The 21,152-nt window shown below is 42.9% G+C and overlaps 1 protein-coding gene across 3 annotated transcripts in view; it reads left to right on the top strand.

The window, feature by feature from the left end:
* ADAMTSL1 (ADAMTS like 1) overlaps positions 1 to 14,083 on the top strand; it is an 871,496-nt gene extending 857,413 nt beyond the window's left edge. For all 3 annotated transcript variants that reach the window (XM_072728197.1, XM_072728199.1, XM_072728198.1), the window contains 3 exons: positions 8,857 to 8,966; positions 9,951 to 10,171; positions 11,499 to 14,083. In XM_072728197.1, coding sequence (XP_072584298.1) covers positions 8,857 to 8,966; positions 9,951 to 10,171; positions 11,499 to 11,605 — 438 coding nt within the window. In that variant the 3' untranslated portion in view covers positions 11,606 to 14,083. The remainder of the gene's footprint in view (positions 1 to 8,856; positions 8,967 to 9,950; positions 10,172 to 11,498) is intronic.
* The last annotated feature ends 7,069 nt before the right edge of the window (positions 14,084 to 21,152 follow it).

Raw genomic sequence — 21,152 nt, 5'->3', positions numbered from 1 at the left:
CAACATACGTTTATGAGGCACCTGTCTTGGGTGGCAACTATGTTCCATAAAAGCATGTGTGAAGGAATGAAACTGAAAGCAGCCCCAGAATGTTTGCATGAAAACCGGTGCTAGATCATGAGGAGTCTTGTATGCTCTATGAGAAATTTGGATTTTATTATGAATGCCACCTTGTTTGGAGGGGGAGAGAACTCACACTTTTAAGAGTATATATTCAGCAGTATAGTACTGAGAACTGAAAGACTAGAGAAAGAAACCTAACGTAACAAAGAAATGGTGCTGATATAAATGAAGGCAATGGCATGACTTCAGTGGTGCTTGGTTATCACAGATGAGGAGGAAGCTAAAATGATACATTTATAAATGGACTCAACAATTAGGGATAGAGAAATAAGAGAATTAATTAAGAAATTCTTTTGAACATGTTTAGTCTGTTTAGATATTTTCAATAAGCTGTTGGATGTAGACCTGGCACTTAAAAGGGTAGTATAACTCAAGGAGAGGGAAAGCATGAGATGAAGTAAGGCGCAGGTTAGAACCTTCAGGAGCACCAATTAATCTGCAGAAACAGGAGGGGGGAAAAGATAACCTAATGAGTAGAAAAAGAAAGTATATTCACAGAAGGTAACAAAGGAGTTTCCAGAAAGAAGGAAGGATCGGAGGTATCAAAATGTATCAGAAAAAACAAACAAGGAAAAGTAAACATTAGCCAGTACCCAGGGGAACTTGAGTGACAGACAGTTACTGGTGACCTGTGAAGGGCAGTGTTAGTATGTCAATAGGCACTTAAATCAGGAGTGAGTAATTTCCACTGTGGTCAAGGGGCAGTGACATCAGTAAGATGACAGACTAGGTAGCCCTAAATTCCCATTCCCCTACGGAAACATCAAAGAACAACCAGAAATTGGCTGAACTAATCCTATAGGAGTAAAAGCCTACAAGGACAAAGCAAACACCCACATAAAAATCCACCTTTTAAAAAGTAGGAAATTTTGTGGCACTTTCACTCATGCTTTCCCACCCTCTCCCCAGATGGCATAGTCTTGGCATAGAGGCATCGGCAGTCCATTTCCCCCTTCAATCCATGTCAGGGAACTACCTGAATGAATAGTCTGTCTCAACTAAGATCTCAAGCTGGGGGGAAGAAAGGCAGCCACTGCTTCTGAAAGTTGTAGGGGGACTACAGACCTGTAGACATCTGGGGCAAGAGATTACAGATAAGGATATTAAAAAGGCCATCAAAAGCCCTGAGAACTTGGGAATGAGATGCCTTAGGAAATTAAGACATTAGGAAGCAGATATATGGACAGAGAAATTGAGAAAGCTACATGCAGGCCCAGGCAAGATATATACTCAGAAAAGACCTGAGCATAGCCTAAGTTAGGCTCAGAGCACACCCAGCTAATCAGGGAAGGAGTGCCCAAGCAGAGAGACCTATACAAAAACTGAGCAAGATGTTTTTTCAAATGTTATTTAAGAAGGAAAGCAGGAAAATTCACAAATATTGGAAAATTGGAAAATACCTGAGACAAGTGAAAATAGGGGGAGCAGAGAACACAGTGGTCAGAGCAAAATTTATATTTATAAATGCTTACATTAAAAAAGAAAGACTTCAAAAAGCAACCTGACTTTAGGCCTTAAGGAACTAAAACAACAAGAGCAAACTAAACCCAAAGCTAGTAGAAGAAAGGAAATAATAAAGAGAAAAGTGGATAAATATATTATTTATAGATAAAAGAAACAGAAAAATCCGGGGCACATGGGTGGCTCAGGGTTTGAGTGTCTGCCTTTGGCTCAGGTTGTGATCCCGGGGTCCTGGGATCCAGTCCCACATCAGGCTCCCTTCTCCCTCTGCCTATGTGTCTGCCTCTGTGTATGTGTATGTGTCTCTCATGAATAAATAAAACCTTTAAAAAAAGAAATCTATGAAACTATAAGTTGGTTTCTTCTCCAAAATGGACCAACTTTTAGCTACCTGAGAAATAAACAAAAAACTCAAATTATTAAAATCTGAAATAAAAGTGATAACACTAAATCTGTACTATGAACAATTGTACACCAACAAATTGGATAACTTAGATGTAATAGACAAGTTCCTAGAAACATACAACCCATCAAGATCAAATCATGAAGAAGTAAAAATATGCATAGACCTATAACTAATAAGGAGATTTGTTCAGTAATCAAAGACCTCATAAAAGAGAAGCCCTGGCCCAGATGTCCTCACTCGTGAATTCTACCTAATACTTAAAGAATTTATGCCTAAGTTTATTCTTCCTAAAAATTGAAAGAGAAAGAATACTAACACTCCCTAAATCATCCCATGAGGTCAAGATTACCCTGATAGCAAAGCCAGAGGAAGACAGTACAAGAAAACTAAAAACCAACATCCCTCTTAATTATTGATGCAGAAATTCATGTAGTGAAAAGATACTCTGTATGATTTCATTTTTTTTAATTTATTAATACTTGTTTTGTGGCCTAACATGAAAAAAATGTATATTCTGCTTTGGTTGGGTTGAGTGTTCTGTATAGGTCCCTTAGGTCCAACTAGACTTAGTCTTGCTAAATTCTTTTTTATTGATCTTTTGTTTGGTTGTCCTAGCCATTATTGAAAGTAGAGTATTTTAGTGGCCAATTATTGTAGAACTGTCTATTTCTGTTGTCAGTGTTTGATTCATGCATTTTGGGGGTTTGGTGCTTCTGCATATATGTCAACTAGTAATTGTTATATCTTGGCCTTTATCAATACATAATTTTCTTCTTTGTCTCTTACAACAGTTTTGACTTAAAATTTATTTCATCTGATATTAGAATAGCCACAACCCTCTTTTGGTTACCACTTTTGCATGAAGTATCTTTTCCATCCTTTTACTTTCAGTGTCTCTTGTAGATAGCAAAGAGTTTGATTATTTTCTTCACCTATTAAGCTAATATTTTCCCTTTAATTGGGGAAGTTTTTCCCCACTTGAAATAATTACTGATAAGGAAGGACTAACTTTTGCAACTTTGGTATGTCTTATAGCTCCCTCCACCCCCCCTTCCTCCATTCCTTCCATTACTGCAGAATCCTCAACAAAATACTAGCAAATGAAACATAGCAGCATATTAAAAGGATTACAAACATTCAGGTAGGACTTATTTTTATAAGGATGGTTCAACATATAATTCTTAACCACTATAATGTACCATGTTAGCAGAATAAAAGGAAAAATACACATGATCTCAAATGATGAGGAAAAAGCACTTGATGAAATTCAAAATCCTTTTAGGATAAAAACTCAACAAACTAGCAATAAAAAGAAACTACCTCAAAATAATAAAGACCACATATGAAAACCCCACAGCTAAAAGAACCCATAGCTATCATAATCAACAGTGAAGACTGAAAACTTTTCCCTAAGATGAAGTACATGACAAGAATGCAATGTCCACCACTTCCACTTAACATACTATTGGAAGTTCAATTAGTCAAGAAAAAGAAAAGCCATTCAAGATGAAAAGGAAGATGTAAAATTATCCCTGTTCATAGAGGACATGACTTCATATGTAAAAACCCTAAGATCCCAATACCACTACCAGAATAAACCTCTTAGAGCTAATAAATGGATTCAATATAGTTGCAAGGTACAAAAATCAATAGAAATCAGTTGCACACCCATACATGAATTATAAATAATCTGGAAAGGAAATTAAGAAAATCATGCTACTCAGCTATCAAAAAGAAAAATGTTGTCATTTGCAATGATTTGGATGGAGCTAGAGTGCATTATGCTAAGTGAAATAAGTTAATCAGAGAAAGACAAATACCGTATGATTTCACTCATATGTGGAATTCAAGAAACAGGTGAACATTCGGGGGGGTGGAGAGAGAGAGAGAGAGAGGGAAACAAATCATGAGAGACTCTTAACTGTAGAGAACAAACTGAGGGTGATAGAGGTGGGTGGGGGATGGGATAGATGGGTGATGGATATTAAGGAAGACATTTGTTACGATAAACAAGGTGTTATACGTAAATGATGAACCACTGAACTCTACTCTTGAAACCAATATTGAACTGTATGTCAACTAACTAGAATTTAAATTTAAAAGAATAAATTTGACTCTAAAGTGCCAGAAACAAAAAAAAAAAGAATATCATAATAGCACCAAAAAATAGTTATAAACTTAACCACGGAGGTGAAAGCCTTGTACATTGAAAACTATAAACCATTACTAAAAGAAATTAAAGAAGAAAAAATGAAATGACATCCTGTGTTCATGGATCAGAAAACTTATTATTAAAATGTTTAGTAGGGCTCAAATTGATCTAGAGATTCAAAATTCCATGGACTTTTTTGCAGAAATAAGAAAATCCAACCTAAAATTCAAATGGCATATCAAGAGATCCTGAATAGCCACAAAAATTCTTGAAAAAGAACAAAATTGGAGGCTTCATACTTCCTGATACCAAAACTTACTACAAAGCTACAGTATTCAAAACAGTATAATTCTGGCATATGGTCCAAAAGAATGGAATAGAGAGCCCAGAAATAAACTTTTGTATATATAAGATGAAGTGTGCCAAGATTATACAATGAGGAAAGAATAGTCTTTTCAACAAATGGTGCTGGGAAAACTGGATAACCACATGCAAGAGAATGAAGCTGGATCCTTATTTTAACTATATATGAAAATTAACTCAAAATGGATCAAAAACTTTATCCTTACATTTAAGAGTATAAACTCCTAGAAGAAACATAGAGAAAAAGCTTCATAATACTGGATTGGCAGTAATTTTTTGGGTAGGACACTAAACTCACAGTTAGCCAAAGAAAAATTAGATAAACTGGATGTCATCAAAATTGAAAGCTTTTCTAATAAAAAAAAATTGAAAGCTTTTTTTCATCAAAGGACACCATCACCAATGAGGAGACAACCCACAGAACAGGAGAAAATACTTGCAGATCATAAATCTAATAAAGGATTAATATCCAAAATATAGAGAGGAGAACTAGAACTGACCAATAAAACACAATGCCTAGAATACACATTTCTCCAAAGAAGATATATGAATGGACAATACACACAGGAAAAGATGTCCAACATCACTAGCAATTAGGGAAATGCAAATTAAAACCACAATGTGATACCACTTCACACCCATTAGGATGTTATACACAACTAATAAATTATTAGAAACTATATCTGCAACTAATGATGTTCTATATATTAGCAAATTGAATTTAAATTTAAAAATTAGATAACAAAAAATAAATAAAAATAAAAAATAAAAATTAGATAACAAATGGTGGAAACATGGAAAAACTGGACTCTGTGCGCTGTTGATGGGAATGGAAAACAGTATAGCAGTTTCTCAAAATACTGAACATAGAATCACCATATGATCCAGCAACTCCACTCTGGGTACACACTCAAAACAATTGGAAAGATATGAACAAATATATGTACACTAATGTTCACAGAGCATCACAGTGGCCAAAAGGTGCAAAGAACCAACATATCCATTGACAGATGGATGGATAAACAGAATTTAGTATAGACTCACAATAGAAAATTACCCAGCCTTCAAAAGGAAGGAAATCTCTATATGCTACAACATAAATGAGCCATGAAAACACTAGCTAAAAGAAGCCAGACATAAGAAAATTACAGGCTGATATCTGCTGAACATAGATGCAAAAGCCCTCAACAAAATTTTCACTAACCAAATTCAACAGCATATTTTAAAAAGTCACACACCATGAATAAATGATATTTACCTCAGATGCAAGGATGATTCAACATCCACAAATTATCAACATGATACACTACATCAACAAAATGAAAAATAAAAATCCTATCTCAATAGATGCAGAAAAAGCATCTAACAAAATTTAATACCCATTCATGATAAAAAGAAACTCTTAACAAAGTGGGCATAGAATGAATGTACCTCAGCATAATAAAGGCCATATATGATAAAGCCCACAGCTAACATCATTCTCAGTGGTACAAAGATGAAAGCCTTTCTTCTAAGCTCAGAAATGAGAGAAGGACGGCCACTCTCCCCATCTTTATTTAACATAGCGTCAGATGTCCTAGCTAAAGCAATTAGATAAGAAATAAAAGGCATCCAAATTTAAAAGAAAAAGTGTCATAGTTTGCAGGTGGACACGCTATTATGTATAGAAAACTCTAAGGACTCTATCAAAAACTGTTATAATAAATTCAGAAAGTTGCAGGATACAACATTAATATACAAAAACCAGCACCAAACTATCAGAAAGAGAAATGAAGAAAATGATCCCATTTATAATTACATCAAAATGAAAAATTATGAAAAAGTTTAAGCAAGAAAGTGATTATTGAAAACTAGCAGACATTTATGAAAGAAATTGAAGAAGACACAAATAAATAGAAAGCTATGCTGTGCTTATGGATTGGAAGAATAAATATTGATAAAAGGCCCACATTGCCCAAAGCAATATATGGATTAAATATAATCCCTATCAAAATTCCAATGGCATTTTTCATAGAACTAGAACAAATAATCCTAAAATTTGTGTGGAACTACAAAAAAAAAAAAGAAAAAAAAAAAACAAATAGCCAAAACAAACTTGGCAAAGAACAAAGCTGGAGGCCTCATGATCTCTAATTTCAAACTATTTTAAAAAGCTATAGTAATCAAAAGAGTAAGCTATTGGCATAAAAACAGACATCTGTCAATAGAACAAAATAAAAACCCAGAATTAAACTCATGTATATATGGTCAATTGATTTACTACAAAGGAGCCAAGAATATATGGTAAGGAAAGGACTGTCTCTTTAATAAATGAGGTTGGGAAAACTAGACAGCCACATACAAAAGAATGAAAATTAACCACAATCTTACACCATCCACAAAAATTAACTCAAAATAGATTAAAGACTTGAATATAAGACCTGAAATCATAAAACATAGGCAGGGGCACCTAAGTGGCTCAGTTAAGCATCCGACTCTTGATTTGGGTTCAGGTCATGATCTCAGGGTCGTGAGATCAAACCCTGTGTTGAGCTCCATGCTGAGTGGTTTCTCTCTCTCTCTCTCTCTCTCTCTCTCTCTCTCTACCTTTCCCCACCCCTCACCCAAGCTCCCTTGCTCTCTCTCTCAAAAAACAAAAACAGAACACAACAAAACAAAAACATAAGCAGCAAGGTCCTTTGACATAGGCATTGACAGTGTTTGGGTTTTTTTTTTATTGATACCAAAAGCAAAAGCTTCAAAAGTAAAAATGCTTATTATTAGTACTACGTCATACTAAAAAGCTTCTGTACAGCAAAAGAAATCATCAACAAAATGAAAAGGGAGAATGAAAATAGGAGAAAATACCTGCTAATCATAAATCTAATAAGGGCCTACTATCCAAAATATATAAAGAACTCATGCAACTCAATAGCAAAAAAAAAAAAAAAAAAAAAAATCCAATTTTTAAAATGAGAAGATCTAAAAATATCTTTTTCCCAAGAAGATATACAGATGGCCAACAGGTACATGAAAATGTATCTTGGTACATAATCTCAAATCATCAGCAAAATGCAAATCAAAACCACAGTGAGATATTACTTCACACCTGTTAAAATGGCTATTATCAAAAAGACAACAATTATTGGCAAGGATATGGAGAAAAGAAAACCCTTGTACACCACTGGTGGAAATAGAAATTGGTGCAGCCGCTATGGAAAACAGTAGGGATGTTCCTCAAAAAATGGGAAATAGAACCACCATATGAACCAACAATTCCACTTCTGGGTAGAATTTCTCCAAAGAAAGTGGAAACACAAACTCAGAAAGACATATATACTCCTATATTCTTTGCATTATTTACAATAAACAAGAAATGTAAAAAACCAAAATGTCCAACAATGGATGGATGTAGTATGGTATATAGATAATATATAGATTATATATATAGATTTCATGTGATATGTATGTAGAATCTAATACACACAGACACACACACACACAATGCACAGAATAGATTGGTAGTAGTTGCCAGAGGCAGGCAATTAGAAGATGAGAGAAATGGGTAAAGGGGGTCAAAAAGAAAAAAATAAAAGTTTTAAAGATTTCTGCTTATAATTTTAAGGTTAACAGCCCCCCTTCAGACCCTTGGAGTCCAAAGATCCCCAAGAGCTTTTTCTCCAAAGTGACCTCTAAGGCATGTCTGTTCCCTTACTCTACCCAAATAGCAAATGTTGGTTAAGGGCCTGCTGCCTTTGTGCTTTACGGACATGTTGTTGGTATGGGATTTCCCATGACAGTTTGGCTCTGGCAACTCTGGAAGAAGCTGAACACTCTCTATGAGCACCTAGCAGGAGAATATGAACAGGGACTAAACTATACATTCTGTTCAGCTGTGTTGGATTTAACCTGGAAAAAAACGAAGCCAAAGAAAGGAAAGAAATGATGGACTTGTTAATTTGCCTGAATTTAGCAAGAAAACAACAAACCAAATTGCCCTGTAGACTGAAGGAGCACTTAGAGTTCTTCTGCTCTAAGGCTTACCACGCCACATTCTTGTGCACTATGCCAAGAAACCTTTGATATGGTTCATCTGGGGAGGGAGTGGACCTTCTCTGACTGGCTCTTTACTACCATTAGCCATTTGCTAGCAGAATGCTTCTAGAAAAGCTAACCATTCCGCCATGGCACAGAGAACAGAGAAATGTGCCAATGAATGTCCTTCAGTTAACACAAAGAGGGGTGAGATGAATGATCTGAAGGCCTCAAAATGCTCAGGACTCTGCATCCCATACAGCTTGAGCATTGCAGCCACACACAACCCCCTCCAACTTGGCTAACATTACCCATGTCGCCTTTATCTGCCCCCCAGTGCAATGGGCCTTGCATCGGGCCTCACCTAGCCGTGCAACACAGACAAGTGTTTTGCCAGACGCGGGATGGCATCACCTTACCATCAGAGCAGTGCAGCGCTCTTCCGAGGTAAGAGAAAGCTATGGACTTCCTTTCCCAAGCCCCTGGGTCAGTGGCATGGAAAGATAGCATGAGTGGATGTTTCTCCTCCAACATCCCAAGGTCCTTGTGGTCAGATACCCTTCCCTTTCCCCTCCTTCTCCCAGGCCACTGTTCTCCCTAGAGATAGATGCTTTGTGGTGGCCTTGCACTTAGTGAATGGAACAGGCTGACCTCTCCTCTTTCAGAGATAAAGAGTACAGATGGTGCTGTGCCTCCGAGGGTGGCCTGATACCACGGGAGATTGGCACGAGCCCCAAGGTGGGCAGGAAGTGAGGTCCACGTGGTGGACATCACACCTTAAGGTCTCCAGCAGCCCCTCACACTTGTTGGCCTTCTGCAAAAGTTATGCTGAAGTGAAGGCCCTGATCCCTGGGTCTAAACCTATCATTCCGGGGCACCCAGGTGGCTCAGTGGTTGAGCATCTGCCTTTGGCTCGGGTCATGATCCTGGGGTCCTGGGATCGGAGTCCCACATCAGGCTCCCCTGCAGGGAGCCTGCTTCTCCCTCTGCCTATGTCTCTGCCTCTCTCTGTGTCTCTGATGAATAATTAAATAAAATCTTTCTTAAAAATTTTAAAAATAAAATATACTGAGCAGGCCCAGTGCTAGATGGCAGTCCCCATTTCCTGTCATACTTGCCTGTAGAGGTTCCCCTGGGGTGCGGGCCTACCATCCCCACCCAAGGCCCCAAGCCTCTGCCAGCCTCCGTCCTGGAGAGAGTTCATTCTCGGATCATGCAGTGATACAGACTTTGTGGGGAGGAGCACACAGAGGCCCAGTTAGAGCAAGCGGCCTTCTGAGATCTTAGAACAGAGATCAGAAGCCACCTTTGGGAGCACCAGCAGTTCTTGAGGAGCTGCCCGGCCTTGGGTTTGCAACACTGTTTTCCCATCTGTTCCCCGATCCCATGCCCACAGGGGCAGACCCTAACCCTGCCACCCTCCTCCTGCAGGCCCGTGAGCACTCAGAACTGCTGGTCAGAAGCCTGCAGCGTACACTGGAGGGTCAGCCTGTGGAGCCTGTGCACGGCAACATGTGGCAACTACGGCTTCCAGGCCCGGCGCGTGGAGTGTGTGCACGCCCACACCAACAAGGCAGTGCCTGAGCACCTGTGCTCCTGGGGGCCCCGGCCCGCCAACTGGCAGCGCTGCAACATCACCCCATGCGAAAACAGTATGTTCCGACCCCAGGGAGCTTTCTGCCAGGTCCCCGCAGGGCATCAGGTGCAGAGGGCCATGCCTGGGGCTGACCCCGAACCTAGGGCACTAGATCGGGTTTCCCTAGGATTGTGAGCCAGGGCCAGGGTTGGGTATTTTCAGAAGGGTGCATGCAGGTAAGCCAGGACGTGTACAAGGACGTGTGTCCAGGCCACAAAAGGTGGCTGAGTGTGCCCCAAGGCACCGAGCAAAGCCAGGTGCTACTGGCCAAGTCCTAGATGAAATCAGCCCCCGGCTCACCCGCCGTACTTGGCTGGTACCCGGGAGAGGACCACCAGTGCCTCCTGGGGCCCAGGCCACGAGACAAAGTACTGTCCGCACGATAGGAGCACGCAGAGTGCCTCCTGCCCGGCCGGCCCTGCAGCCGCGTGGCTCTGCTTCTCACAGAACAAGGACCTCTGCGCCTCCTCCTTCCCGCCGCACAGGCACCCACCGGGACCGTGCGGAGCCGGTGCCCTCCAGATCTGACACTCATTCCCTCTCTCCTCCCTCAGTCGGGATCCTCCTCCGCCCCACACAGGCATTTATATCCCAGTTGCGTATTTTTCCTTCCTCTGGACCCAAAACAAATTGGAGGGGAGACAAAGGCAGGAAAGGGAAGGAGAGAAAGTATAGGCAAAGAATAAGAAATGTTAAAATGTCGCAATGCAGCTATCTGCTAACCTCTCCCAGCATGGGATTGCCGATGCCCTGGGGGCACCTTGTCCCTTTGCTTATACACTGGGGAGAGGTGACCTTTGTTCTCTGGGTGGTGCCCACCCACCTTTGTGTCAGGAGCCCGCCACCATCCATCCTCACATCCCCGACTCACGATGTTAATCGCAGATGCGCACCGCCCGACTCAGCACCAGCATCTCAGCACCGTCTGGCCTGTGGCCCTTTGAAGAAGCATGCCCAGGCTCCGGTGCAGCCTGCTGGGGGCGGGGGGGGGCTGGCGTAGGTGCCCACGAATGCCAAGCTTCCCGGGGCACAGGCGGCGGGCACTGCGTGGCATGAGGCCATCACCCCGGCCGCGCTTGCACGCCTCATGCAAGTGGAACAGAATTCAGTCCTCCGGGGCCGGGCGAGGAGAGGCCCCAAGGCGTCAGGGATAAAGGCGGCCCCGAGGAGAGGGAGATGAGCAGCACCCCCAAGGCAGCAGGGCAGGGGCCGGGGGCACCCGGGAGGCACGTGGCGGAGTTCCCGCAGAGCAAGAGCAGGCCCAGTGCTAGATGGCAGCGGCCCCTCCAGCGCGGGAGCCCCCCCAAGGCCCCAGCTCACCCCTTCTTGTGTCCGTTTCCCAGTGGAGTGCAGAGACACCACCAGGTACTGCGAGAAGGTGAAGCAGCTGAAGCTCTGCCAACTGAGCCAGTTCAAATCTCGCTGCTGTGGGACTTGTGGCAAAGCGTGAAGACGCGCCGGGAAGAGCTCCACGCTGGCCACGCAGGACTCCCGCCACCACCTCGGACAGAACTTAAGCTTTCTTCGTTTATTTATTTATTTCCCTCCCCGCCCCCCCCCCCACTCACACCCATCCACCCCCCACCCCCCCACCCCCAGACGTGAGGACCTCGCTCGTCCTCTCTCCCAGTTAGCTGGAGGACAGAAGGTCGGGGAAAGACAAGGAAAGAGGCCGAAAGGAGCCTGCAGAGCGGACGCCGTCCCAAACCCAGGTCCCAGACAGACCGAGGAAGAGGGAAGCTCGCTCCTGGGGACAACAGGGAGTCAGAGGCCGGAGCAGACGAGAGGGCAGGGGGGCCCGCCGCGTTCGCAAGGCACCACTGCTACAGACTGGGGACAGCCAACCGTGTCTTTGCCGGCAGCACACGGTTGACAAAGGAGCGTGCTTCCAATTCGGTCGTCCTGTGCCTCGGCCTTGGGACGAGCGGGCAGGGAGGGGAGGACGCCACAGCGAGGCAGTGCCCAGGCCAGAACTCCACTCTTCTGGTGGGGGAGCGATGGGAACTCAAAGCATGGACACCAGCAGTCAGGAGGAGACAACCAGGTGGGCCTCAAGCACCCTGCTTCAGAAAGCCAGCTGGGGGTGGGGAAGGGGACAGAAGCAAAAAGAACCCTGTGCACACTCCTCAGTGGGCAAGTACAGGTAGATGAAGAGGAGGGAGCAGGCAGGAGGCTCAGGGAAGGGGCACTCGGAACTGCGCCGCACCATCACAGAGGGCACAGGCCCTGGGGGCCCATGCTGTGTGGGAGAAGACATACCCTCCTTGGGGTGCAGGGGAGTCCCCACTCCCCATGCCATCTCAGTCAACTCTCTGCTTGTACACCCATAGCAAAGCTAGCAAGACATCACGGTCTAGCTATGCAGTCAGGCCACCCTGGCGTCTCTCCCTAAATCAAGAGTTCCACTCCTCCCCCTGCCCCAACTCAGAATTAATAACCACTGATGTGGGCCAGGGGGATTTGGGGCTTGAATAGGCTGGGTTTTCAGCCTGTATGGCCTATGCTACTCCACTCAAGGGCCAGGGATTGGGGTCAATTTGCCAGAGTATCCATCAGGTATTAGTAGCCACTTCCAAGGACACGGGGTGGGATGGCTGGCTTGCGTGGGCCTTTCTAGGAGCACAGTGAGAGCTGCCCTCCTATTTACACAGCAGCTCGGGGCAGGGTGATGGGGTGTGGTGGCAAAGCCATAGGTTAACTAAAGCTTGCAAAAGGGTCCCCAAAGGCTTTTCAACCTGTTTCCCCCACATAATGAAATACTATGAACATTCTAAGAATTAATATCCACCAGTTTCGGTAATTCAGTGAGCAAGGCAGCACACACTCTTCTAGAAATGCCCATCTGCTAGAGTAAAACAGCTGTAGCCAAGTATAGTGGCAAAGCTGAATTTCTGGAACTATTTGGCAAATTGCTCTTTCAACAGAGGGGCTTCGGGTGAGTGGTTTTGGCCACCTCCCCCTGAGTGAACACCACTCAATAGCCAGGGCGACACAGTCACCATCATCACTCACCCCTTGGATAAATTGTGCCCCCATACCAACTCGCAAAATGCCACTCACCCCGGGGCTGCCACTGATACCCGGGCTGTGTTTTCCAGCCCACCTGGAAGTCAGAGACAGGGGGAAAGACAGTATTAAGCTGTGTCCTCCCCAGGCGAGCTATGGACAATTAAGGTTGGGACTCTTTCTTCCTCACCACAGTGGGCTCTAAGAAATCATGTTCCTAAAAATCGGTGTCATTTTATTTAAAATAAAAGAGAATGTTTTCTATGTCTGTATATCTTTTGTGAATATTTATTAGGATTTCTTGTATAAAAAAGTGCAATATTAATAATTGTACATTGTCATCCAGAAAACAGAATATTTGGGGAACTTTTTATTAACTTCCTGCGGTTATGTTCCTGTAAACTCAGTGGTAATTATTGTATTGTTCCTATTTTTAACAGAACCTGATGTTTAATTCCAGATCCATTCACTGTGTACAGAATAGGTTGTAAAGCTAACGTGGGAGGACAGGGCAGTAAGAGGAGATTCACTTGTGACACAATAGTTATGCATGGGATGAAGACGACAGATTCCATCCTACTAACTGATGTGGTTATTTTTCTAGTTCAATAGCCATGGAAAACCAGTGGCCAATATTTATGTTTCCTAATTAGCAGGTGTCCTCCAGCGCTGCCTCGTGGGGGGCTGCAGAGGTTGGAGTGGGTGTCAGAGCGAGCCTGGAGGACCTAGGTTTGGGGTGGGAAGTAGAGCGCTCCTTGCATGAGGTGAATGTACATTTACTGTTTGTTCTGTGAATCGTGACTCAGCGGCAGCACAAGATTATTAGAGCGGCTGAACAATGTGGCAGGAGGCACTTCCTCCTCTAAAAACACAAAACTGTATTTATATTTTTTGTACAGATAATACAGCTTATTTATTTAAATCTTGTCATCCGTGTCTCTGTTAAGCCCAGCCTTCCTGTCTTGTTCTGCTCAGGGGGTGAAGATGGTTCCCAGCCACCTGCGTGTGCTCGGCTGACACAGAAGAATTGCAGTTTTCAGCTCTGCCTGGGAAGCTGAGGGGCCTTGTGCCCAATGGGCCAGCTCTATAAGGAAACCCAAAGGTGCTACATTTGTGGATGTGCACATATGTGGGCTGAGTATGGCCCTTGACCGTCATCTCATTTACAGCCGTGCACAGTAGGAAGATGGGAGCCACGGTACCTTCAAAAAGAATAGGCATCTCTGGGGGCAGGTGGCTCCAGGCCGGGTTCCCTGGCGACATGGGTGTGCACAGTACAAAGCAGCTGTGTGCTGCAATCTGGGGTGGACACCATTAGTAGGAGCTGACATTTATAGTTCATTACTACATTTCATCCTCACATGAGCCCCAGGATTATCGCCATTTGGATATGGATAGACAGAGGCCCAGAGAAGCCCAGCACCAGCCAGCCAGTGAAGAGGGATCAAACTCCTAGAAGCCTGGCTTTTTAGCCAGAGCCTTTTTCTTACCCACTATGCTGTTTCCAGCTCTTCTGTATAAGAGCCCACCACACACAGCTATCTTCATGTGCACCATTCTTTCCTACTGCTTGGAGGCTTTGTAGTTGTCACTTTCTCATCCCCTAAAATCAATTCTCATGGCATTGTAGGGCCCCAAGCTCCCTATTTTTAAAGCATTTTAATAGAAACAAAGCTACGGTACAGAAAAAAGCACCGCCTGGCCTGTGGCCCTTTGAGTAGTATTGTAGAGTTCTTCATCATCTGGCTCCAGTGGAAAGGCAGCGGGTCCCAGGCCCAGAGGATGTCCACACAAGGACCTTTGTGGGAGGCATTTCAGAGGACCCCCAGCCTCAAAGCCCAACTCCAGCCATTTTTCTAGCAAATCATCACAGTCTGTTAAGCAGTATAAAAATAAACCAGAAAACTCTTCCTGAAATTCCAATTATTTTCTAAGGAGTTTAAGGTTTTGCTTTAAAGAAAAAGCCAATACTAGAACTATAAATACTCACATACCAACAACCTACAGAGACCCCAGGGGAGGAAGGGGGGGAGGGGATGAGTCAGAGATGCCAGAGCAAAAACCCAGGAAGTTTCAAATGGTGGGAAGGGCTCAAATAGAACATATGGAAGTTTTTCCAGCCAAAATCAGAGAGCTCAGCAAGGGAGAAAAAGAGAGATTCCTAGAAGGATGCCACCAACCACAGTGTAAAAGTTTGGAATCTCAATCACAGGCCAGGCCTGGGGTTAGAAATCCCCATCCCAGTGGCCCCTTCTTGGCCTCTGAAGTTTCCAGGCCTTTGACAAGATGAGCCTGGGGAATCTGGGGCCCATCTAGACCAGCATGATCAATAATCACCAACGCTTATCCATGCCTCAGTTTCCTCACCTTTAAAAAGAGGATACTGGAATGCCTGGATGGCTCAGCAGTTGAGCATCTGCCTTTGGCTCAGGTCCTAATCCCAGGATAGAGCATCCAGTCCCACATCAGGCTATTTGTGGGGAGCCTGCTTCTCCCTCAGCCTGGGTCTCTGCCTCTCTCTGTGTCTCTCATGAATAAATAAAGTAATTAATTAAATAAAATAAATAAATAAATTTAAAAAGAGGATACCTCACAGGATAGGATTTCTGTAAGAAAACTAGTGGTTAATTTACATTGAGGAAATCTGTGATTGTTGATGTGTCACTAAATGTTAGCCACTATTGTCATCCAAGCTACCTTGAAGACAGGGAGATGAGAGCCAGAGCCGGCAGCATTTGTGCTCTTTCATATTTTTTTAAGATGTATTTATTCATGAGAGACACAGAGAGAGAGAGAGAGAGAGAGAGAGAGATAGGCAGAAGGAGAAGCAGGCTCCCTAAGGGGAACCCAATGTGGGACTCGATCCCAGGATCATGACCTGAGCCTAAGGCAGACACTCAACCACTGAGCCATCCAGGTGGCCTGGCCTCTTTCGTGTTCTCATTGTCAGCTTTGAAAGACTGTGCCTCTATTTCCACTTTTGACTGAGAAGGACATCAGTCATTCCTTCAAAGTCCAATACTACACAATAGCATAAATAAGAGCAGCATTAGTGAACAAAAATCTGTGTCTTGGAAGATAATAGAACAGCCCATGTAACCAACTCACTAAAATGTTCACATACGTTCAGAAATACTTCCCAGGACAGACATCATTTTGTAATCCCAATGTACAGTCTAGTTTTGGTTCAGAATACCCAAATTTACACATAGCTGCCAATTCCTTTGATTTACTAAAAATCACAGAGAGATGTTCATTCAAGAACAAACATACGTGTAATGTAAAAGCTAAAATTACAGATATTTTACTTACCAAGTGGTAGCCTTCCTCACAAACATGCTACTATCCTCTTACCTCCTTCTACCAATAAATTCAAAGAAAATAATCTAATTTACTAACAGTTCTCAGCTAGAATGAGACAAGCTAGAGCTCAATAATCTATTTGTGGGCCTCCCTAAAATAGGCAAATTCAAAAAAAAATATCCACAAAGGATAAGGGGATTGTGGGGTGAAGAGAAGGATGAAGCTCTTGGAAATAATCCAATGAAAACTGACATGTTGGGTGAATTACCCAAGAAAGGATAAATCAGGAAAACAAGGTGAGATCCCCTTGGTTTGGTCTCTCTCTGTCCCTCATTTTGTTCAATGAACAAGCCATGATTTAAGGACTTCAGGATTCAAACTCACAATACACTGAATGTGAATCAAATCAGGGAAGGTTATCTACCCATATCACATACTGCCAAGTAGGAAAATACTGGTATGGACTCAAGCCTTAATCAGTACAGAATTGAATGCTCAATGATCTACCCATCCTGTAAAACTAAGATGAACCCAAAATTATTGTCTATCCCCACCCACCTGTGCTGTCCACTTGGAGATGCTTTTACAGGTCAAAGGTATACAAGCCATTCAGAGATTGTTATCTTTGGCTGAAACCTAGCTTCTAATTCATAGCACCCCAAGGTTTTCAACTGTTTGTTGCTACCTCTAATATGGAAGGCAGAGACTTTGCTCGCAAGACCTGGGCTGTCACCTTGCCTGTCAACTAGAGGTTTATAGCTTTACTCAGATGGATTCTGTGAAGCACCTGGTCCCAATCAACCACATGTGTCACGCTTCTGATAACACAATATACAGATGTCACTCACTTCTGTGTTTTCCAAAAGCAAAATCCATCTTCAACCAAAGATTTCCCAGGCTGCTCCTAAAGATGGAGTTTTTATATGTGTAAACAGAAATTAAATGTGCAGTTTTATATGAGTGAAGAGAAAGCAGACGGTGGGGAATGGTTCTCCTGCTGAACATAAATAATGTTTGTTTAAGCAGAATGCTTAGGAGGGCCTGAGAGATTGCATGGTCAGCATCCAGACCAGAAAGCATGCCTGGGAAAACCTGCCTCCTTCTCCAAAATGACATAAACAGCCCTCCTCCGGGTCTTTGTGATGGCCAAGGCTGACCTTGTTACAAATCCCATAAAGGATAGAAGACAAGCTGTGAACAGCTTAGTTACCAGGTGAGCAACTCCAGGAAATATTTAATGGTCAAGGCAAGGAGCATGGTGATGAAATGTGTCACGGGCTTGATTTTCTGCTCTCCAATCCTCCCCATCATTTTTTTAAACAACAATGAAGGGCCAGGAAATGACTTAGCCGAGGTCACTTGAAGAATAGTGAGGTTGTTTGGTCAGTCATGCAGGTCGTTCTGTCCTAGAGCTAAAGCTCAGCATGTCACAGTACCAGGGCAAAGAGCAGGTGCCAGGTCGATGGGCCAGCCATTCCTGAGCTGAATTTCTTCACCTCCGAGGCCCTTCCTATTGGAATGGAGATACTCACAGGAACCACCTGAGAGCAAAACCACCATAATTTCAACCCTCCATTCCCTCTGCAATGGGAAGGTCTAGACTCTACACCAGGGTCTTGCTGAGATGGAAAACCACCAAATCCTCATCTGGTCCTGGTGGACCTCATCCTACATCCCACCTCCCACCCCCCACCCTGCCAGTTAAGCCTTTATTTCTTCTCATCTCCTCCCTGATTTCTTCTCCTATCACTTACCTTCCCCTTCCCTCAGTCTGAGAAACTCTTGCTAAGCACCAACTCTGTGCTGGGCCCAGGCTGGGCCCTGGGGACACAGGGCTGAAAGCCAAGTCCTCATTTTCAGGGAGCTCAGAGTCAAGTCAGGAAAGTAGTCATATTCTTACCACAAATGCCAACATGTCCTACTCTAACTATGACGTCCCAAGCTTGGGGGAAATCTCCAGCTCAGCACGCAGGGATTGCTCCTTTTATTCCTAATCGTCTCTCACCGGGACTTCGCAAAGGTATCCTGTTGGAATAAACCCACTCCCCACACAGCAGCTAGAACTATCATTATACTGCCTACAAATACACCAGTGTAAGCTGATGCACATGTGAAATTAACTTAAATCTACACCCTAGAGGCAGTTAGATCACATTTAATTACCCAATCATAAATCCACCCTCCAAAACTGACCACTGCAAGCCTTTCAAATACTGTTATCTAAATCTGCTACAGAGGGTTTGTTCATTACAATAAAGTTCATTAATTACACACCAATGAAATGAAAGGTTCTAAAGGGCCTGGAAAGGGTACACAGCACCACTGCCCCTGTACCAACAATCTAAGAATCCAGCAAATCCAATAGCCTAGAGCCCAAAGTCTATAATTGTCTTTGGTTCTGTCCCACCCCCACCCCTACCCCCATATCATGCTTAGTTTAATTTGACTAGAGAAGTTTCGGGTTGATCTCACCATAGGGACATTTGCCTTGGACTAACTGTCAGAGTGTCTAGGGTTCGACACTAGGACTTATTAATGAGTTCAAAGAGCAGGTTATAGGACTGTGTTGGGCCAGTTTGCTAGCATGTATGCCACAATTTGGGCTGGGATTGTTTTCAGCAAAACATACCACCTTAGGGAATGATGTTGCATAGATGGAGACACAGAGCTCCAGCATCTCTGGATAGAGCTACCCATTTTACCAAGATAACCCAGAAATCAGTGATAAGCCAAAATGGCTTAAATCCATTCACAAAGAGATCATATCAAAAGACGGTTTGGGTTATACTGGTCCTCTGTTTTAAAAGCTGCTCCACCATCCCACTGTTGTCAAGATAAGGAATGGACTCCTTAATATGTCCTGAGGTGCCCTGCAACCTCATCTCTGGTCACTGTCTCTGGGTGACTGGCCTCAGTTCCTTGAAAGCTCCATGATCCATTCCCCTTCCCCTTCTTACCTTCCCAGAAGCCCTGGAATACTAACCAACACACGCACTACCACCTACTCTCCCATTGTGACTCTCCCATTGTGTTCCTTTCTTGGAACCCAGGACAGGCAAATATGGAAGCTATAAATTGCAACCCAATAAATAAATAAATAAATAAATAAATAAATAAATAAATAAATAAATATAAAATGTTTATAACATAATGCTTCCTCCAGATTGCTGCATTTTAGAACTTTTTCTCCTCACTGCCCTGCAGCAAAACTGGAAAGCTGGGCCTCTCAGCCCTTTGACAGCCCACAAAGATGGATACAGTCTGAGACCCAAAGTCAAAGTCAAAGGCAGGGAATCCTGTGTTCACAAAGCTATCTCTCCCTCTCTGGTCCTCTTTTCTTCCCTCGTAGCACATATTCACTTATTGCAAGGCCAGGTTTGGATTTGTGGCAGAAAAATAGAACTACAATTATTTACAACATCCCCTCATCTTTTATTACTAGACTATAATTGACATACAACGTTTATTAGTTTCAAGGGTACAACATAGTGACTCAACAATTCTAATATATTAGTGCTCACCATGTTACATGCAGTCACCATCTGTCACCGTACAATGTTACCACAATATTATTGACTATATTATCCATGCTGTTCTCATCTCTGTAACCTATTTAATTTATAACTGGAAGTTTGTATTAGTCTCCTTTATTCCACTCATCCCCCCCAACCACCTACCTCTGGCAACCACTAGTTTTTCCTCTGTATTTAAGAATCTGTTGGGTTGTTTTTTAGATCCCACATTTGAGTTAAATCATACGGTATTTGTTTTTCTCTGACTGACTTATTTTCTCTTAGCATAATACCTTCTAGGTCCATCCAAGTTGTTGCAAATGACAAGATCTCATTCTTTTTTATGGCTGAGTAATATTCACCCATAATGTGTGTATACACATACACACACATACACCCCCCACATCTTCATCTTTGGACACTTGGGTTGCTTCCATATTTTGACTACTGTAAATAATCCCACAATAGACACAGGGTGCATATATGGTCAATTAATCTATGTCAAAGGAGACAAGCATATACAATGTGGAAGAGATAGTCTTTTCATAAATGGTGCTGGAATAACTGGATTGCTATACACAAAAGAATGAAACTGAGCCACATTCCTAAACCCCACACAAAAATAAATCAAAATGGATGAAAGACCTAAATTTGAGACCTGAAACCATAAAACTCATAAAAGAAAACATAAGCAGTATTCTCTTGGGCTTAGCAAAATATTTATGGATATGTCTCCTAAGGCAAGGGAACAAAAGCAAAATTAAACTATTGAGACCAAAATTAAAAACTTTTGCACAGCAAAGGAAATTGTCAACAAAACAAAAAGGCAACATAGTAAATGAGAGAAGATATTTTCCAAATTATATCCTATAAGAGGTTAATATCCAAAATATTTTATAAAATTGGACAACACACACAAAAATCTGATTTAAAAATGGTCAGAGGACCTGAATAGATATTTTTCCAAAGAAGATATCCCAATGGCCAACAGACATGTGAAAAGATGCTCAACACCACAAGTCATTGGGGAAATGCACATCAAAACCACAAGGAGAGATCACCTCACACCTGTCAGAATGGCTAGTATTAAAAAGACAAGAAATACGGGCACTTGGGTGGCTCAGTTGGTTAAGTGTCTACCTTTGGCACAGGTCATAGTCTCAGGGTCCTGGAATC

Source organism: Vulpes vulpes, chromosome 12 (assembly GCF_048418805.1).
Source record: "Vulpes vulpes isolate BD-2025 chromosome 12, VulVul3, whole genome shotgun sequence".
Lineage (NCBI taxonomy): Eukaryota > Metazoa > Chordata > Mammalia > Carnivora > Canidae > Vulpes > Vulpes vulpes.
Note: the sequence above shows the minus strand (reverse complement) of the source record. Positions and strands in the feature narration are given on the sequence as shown.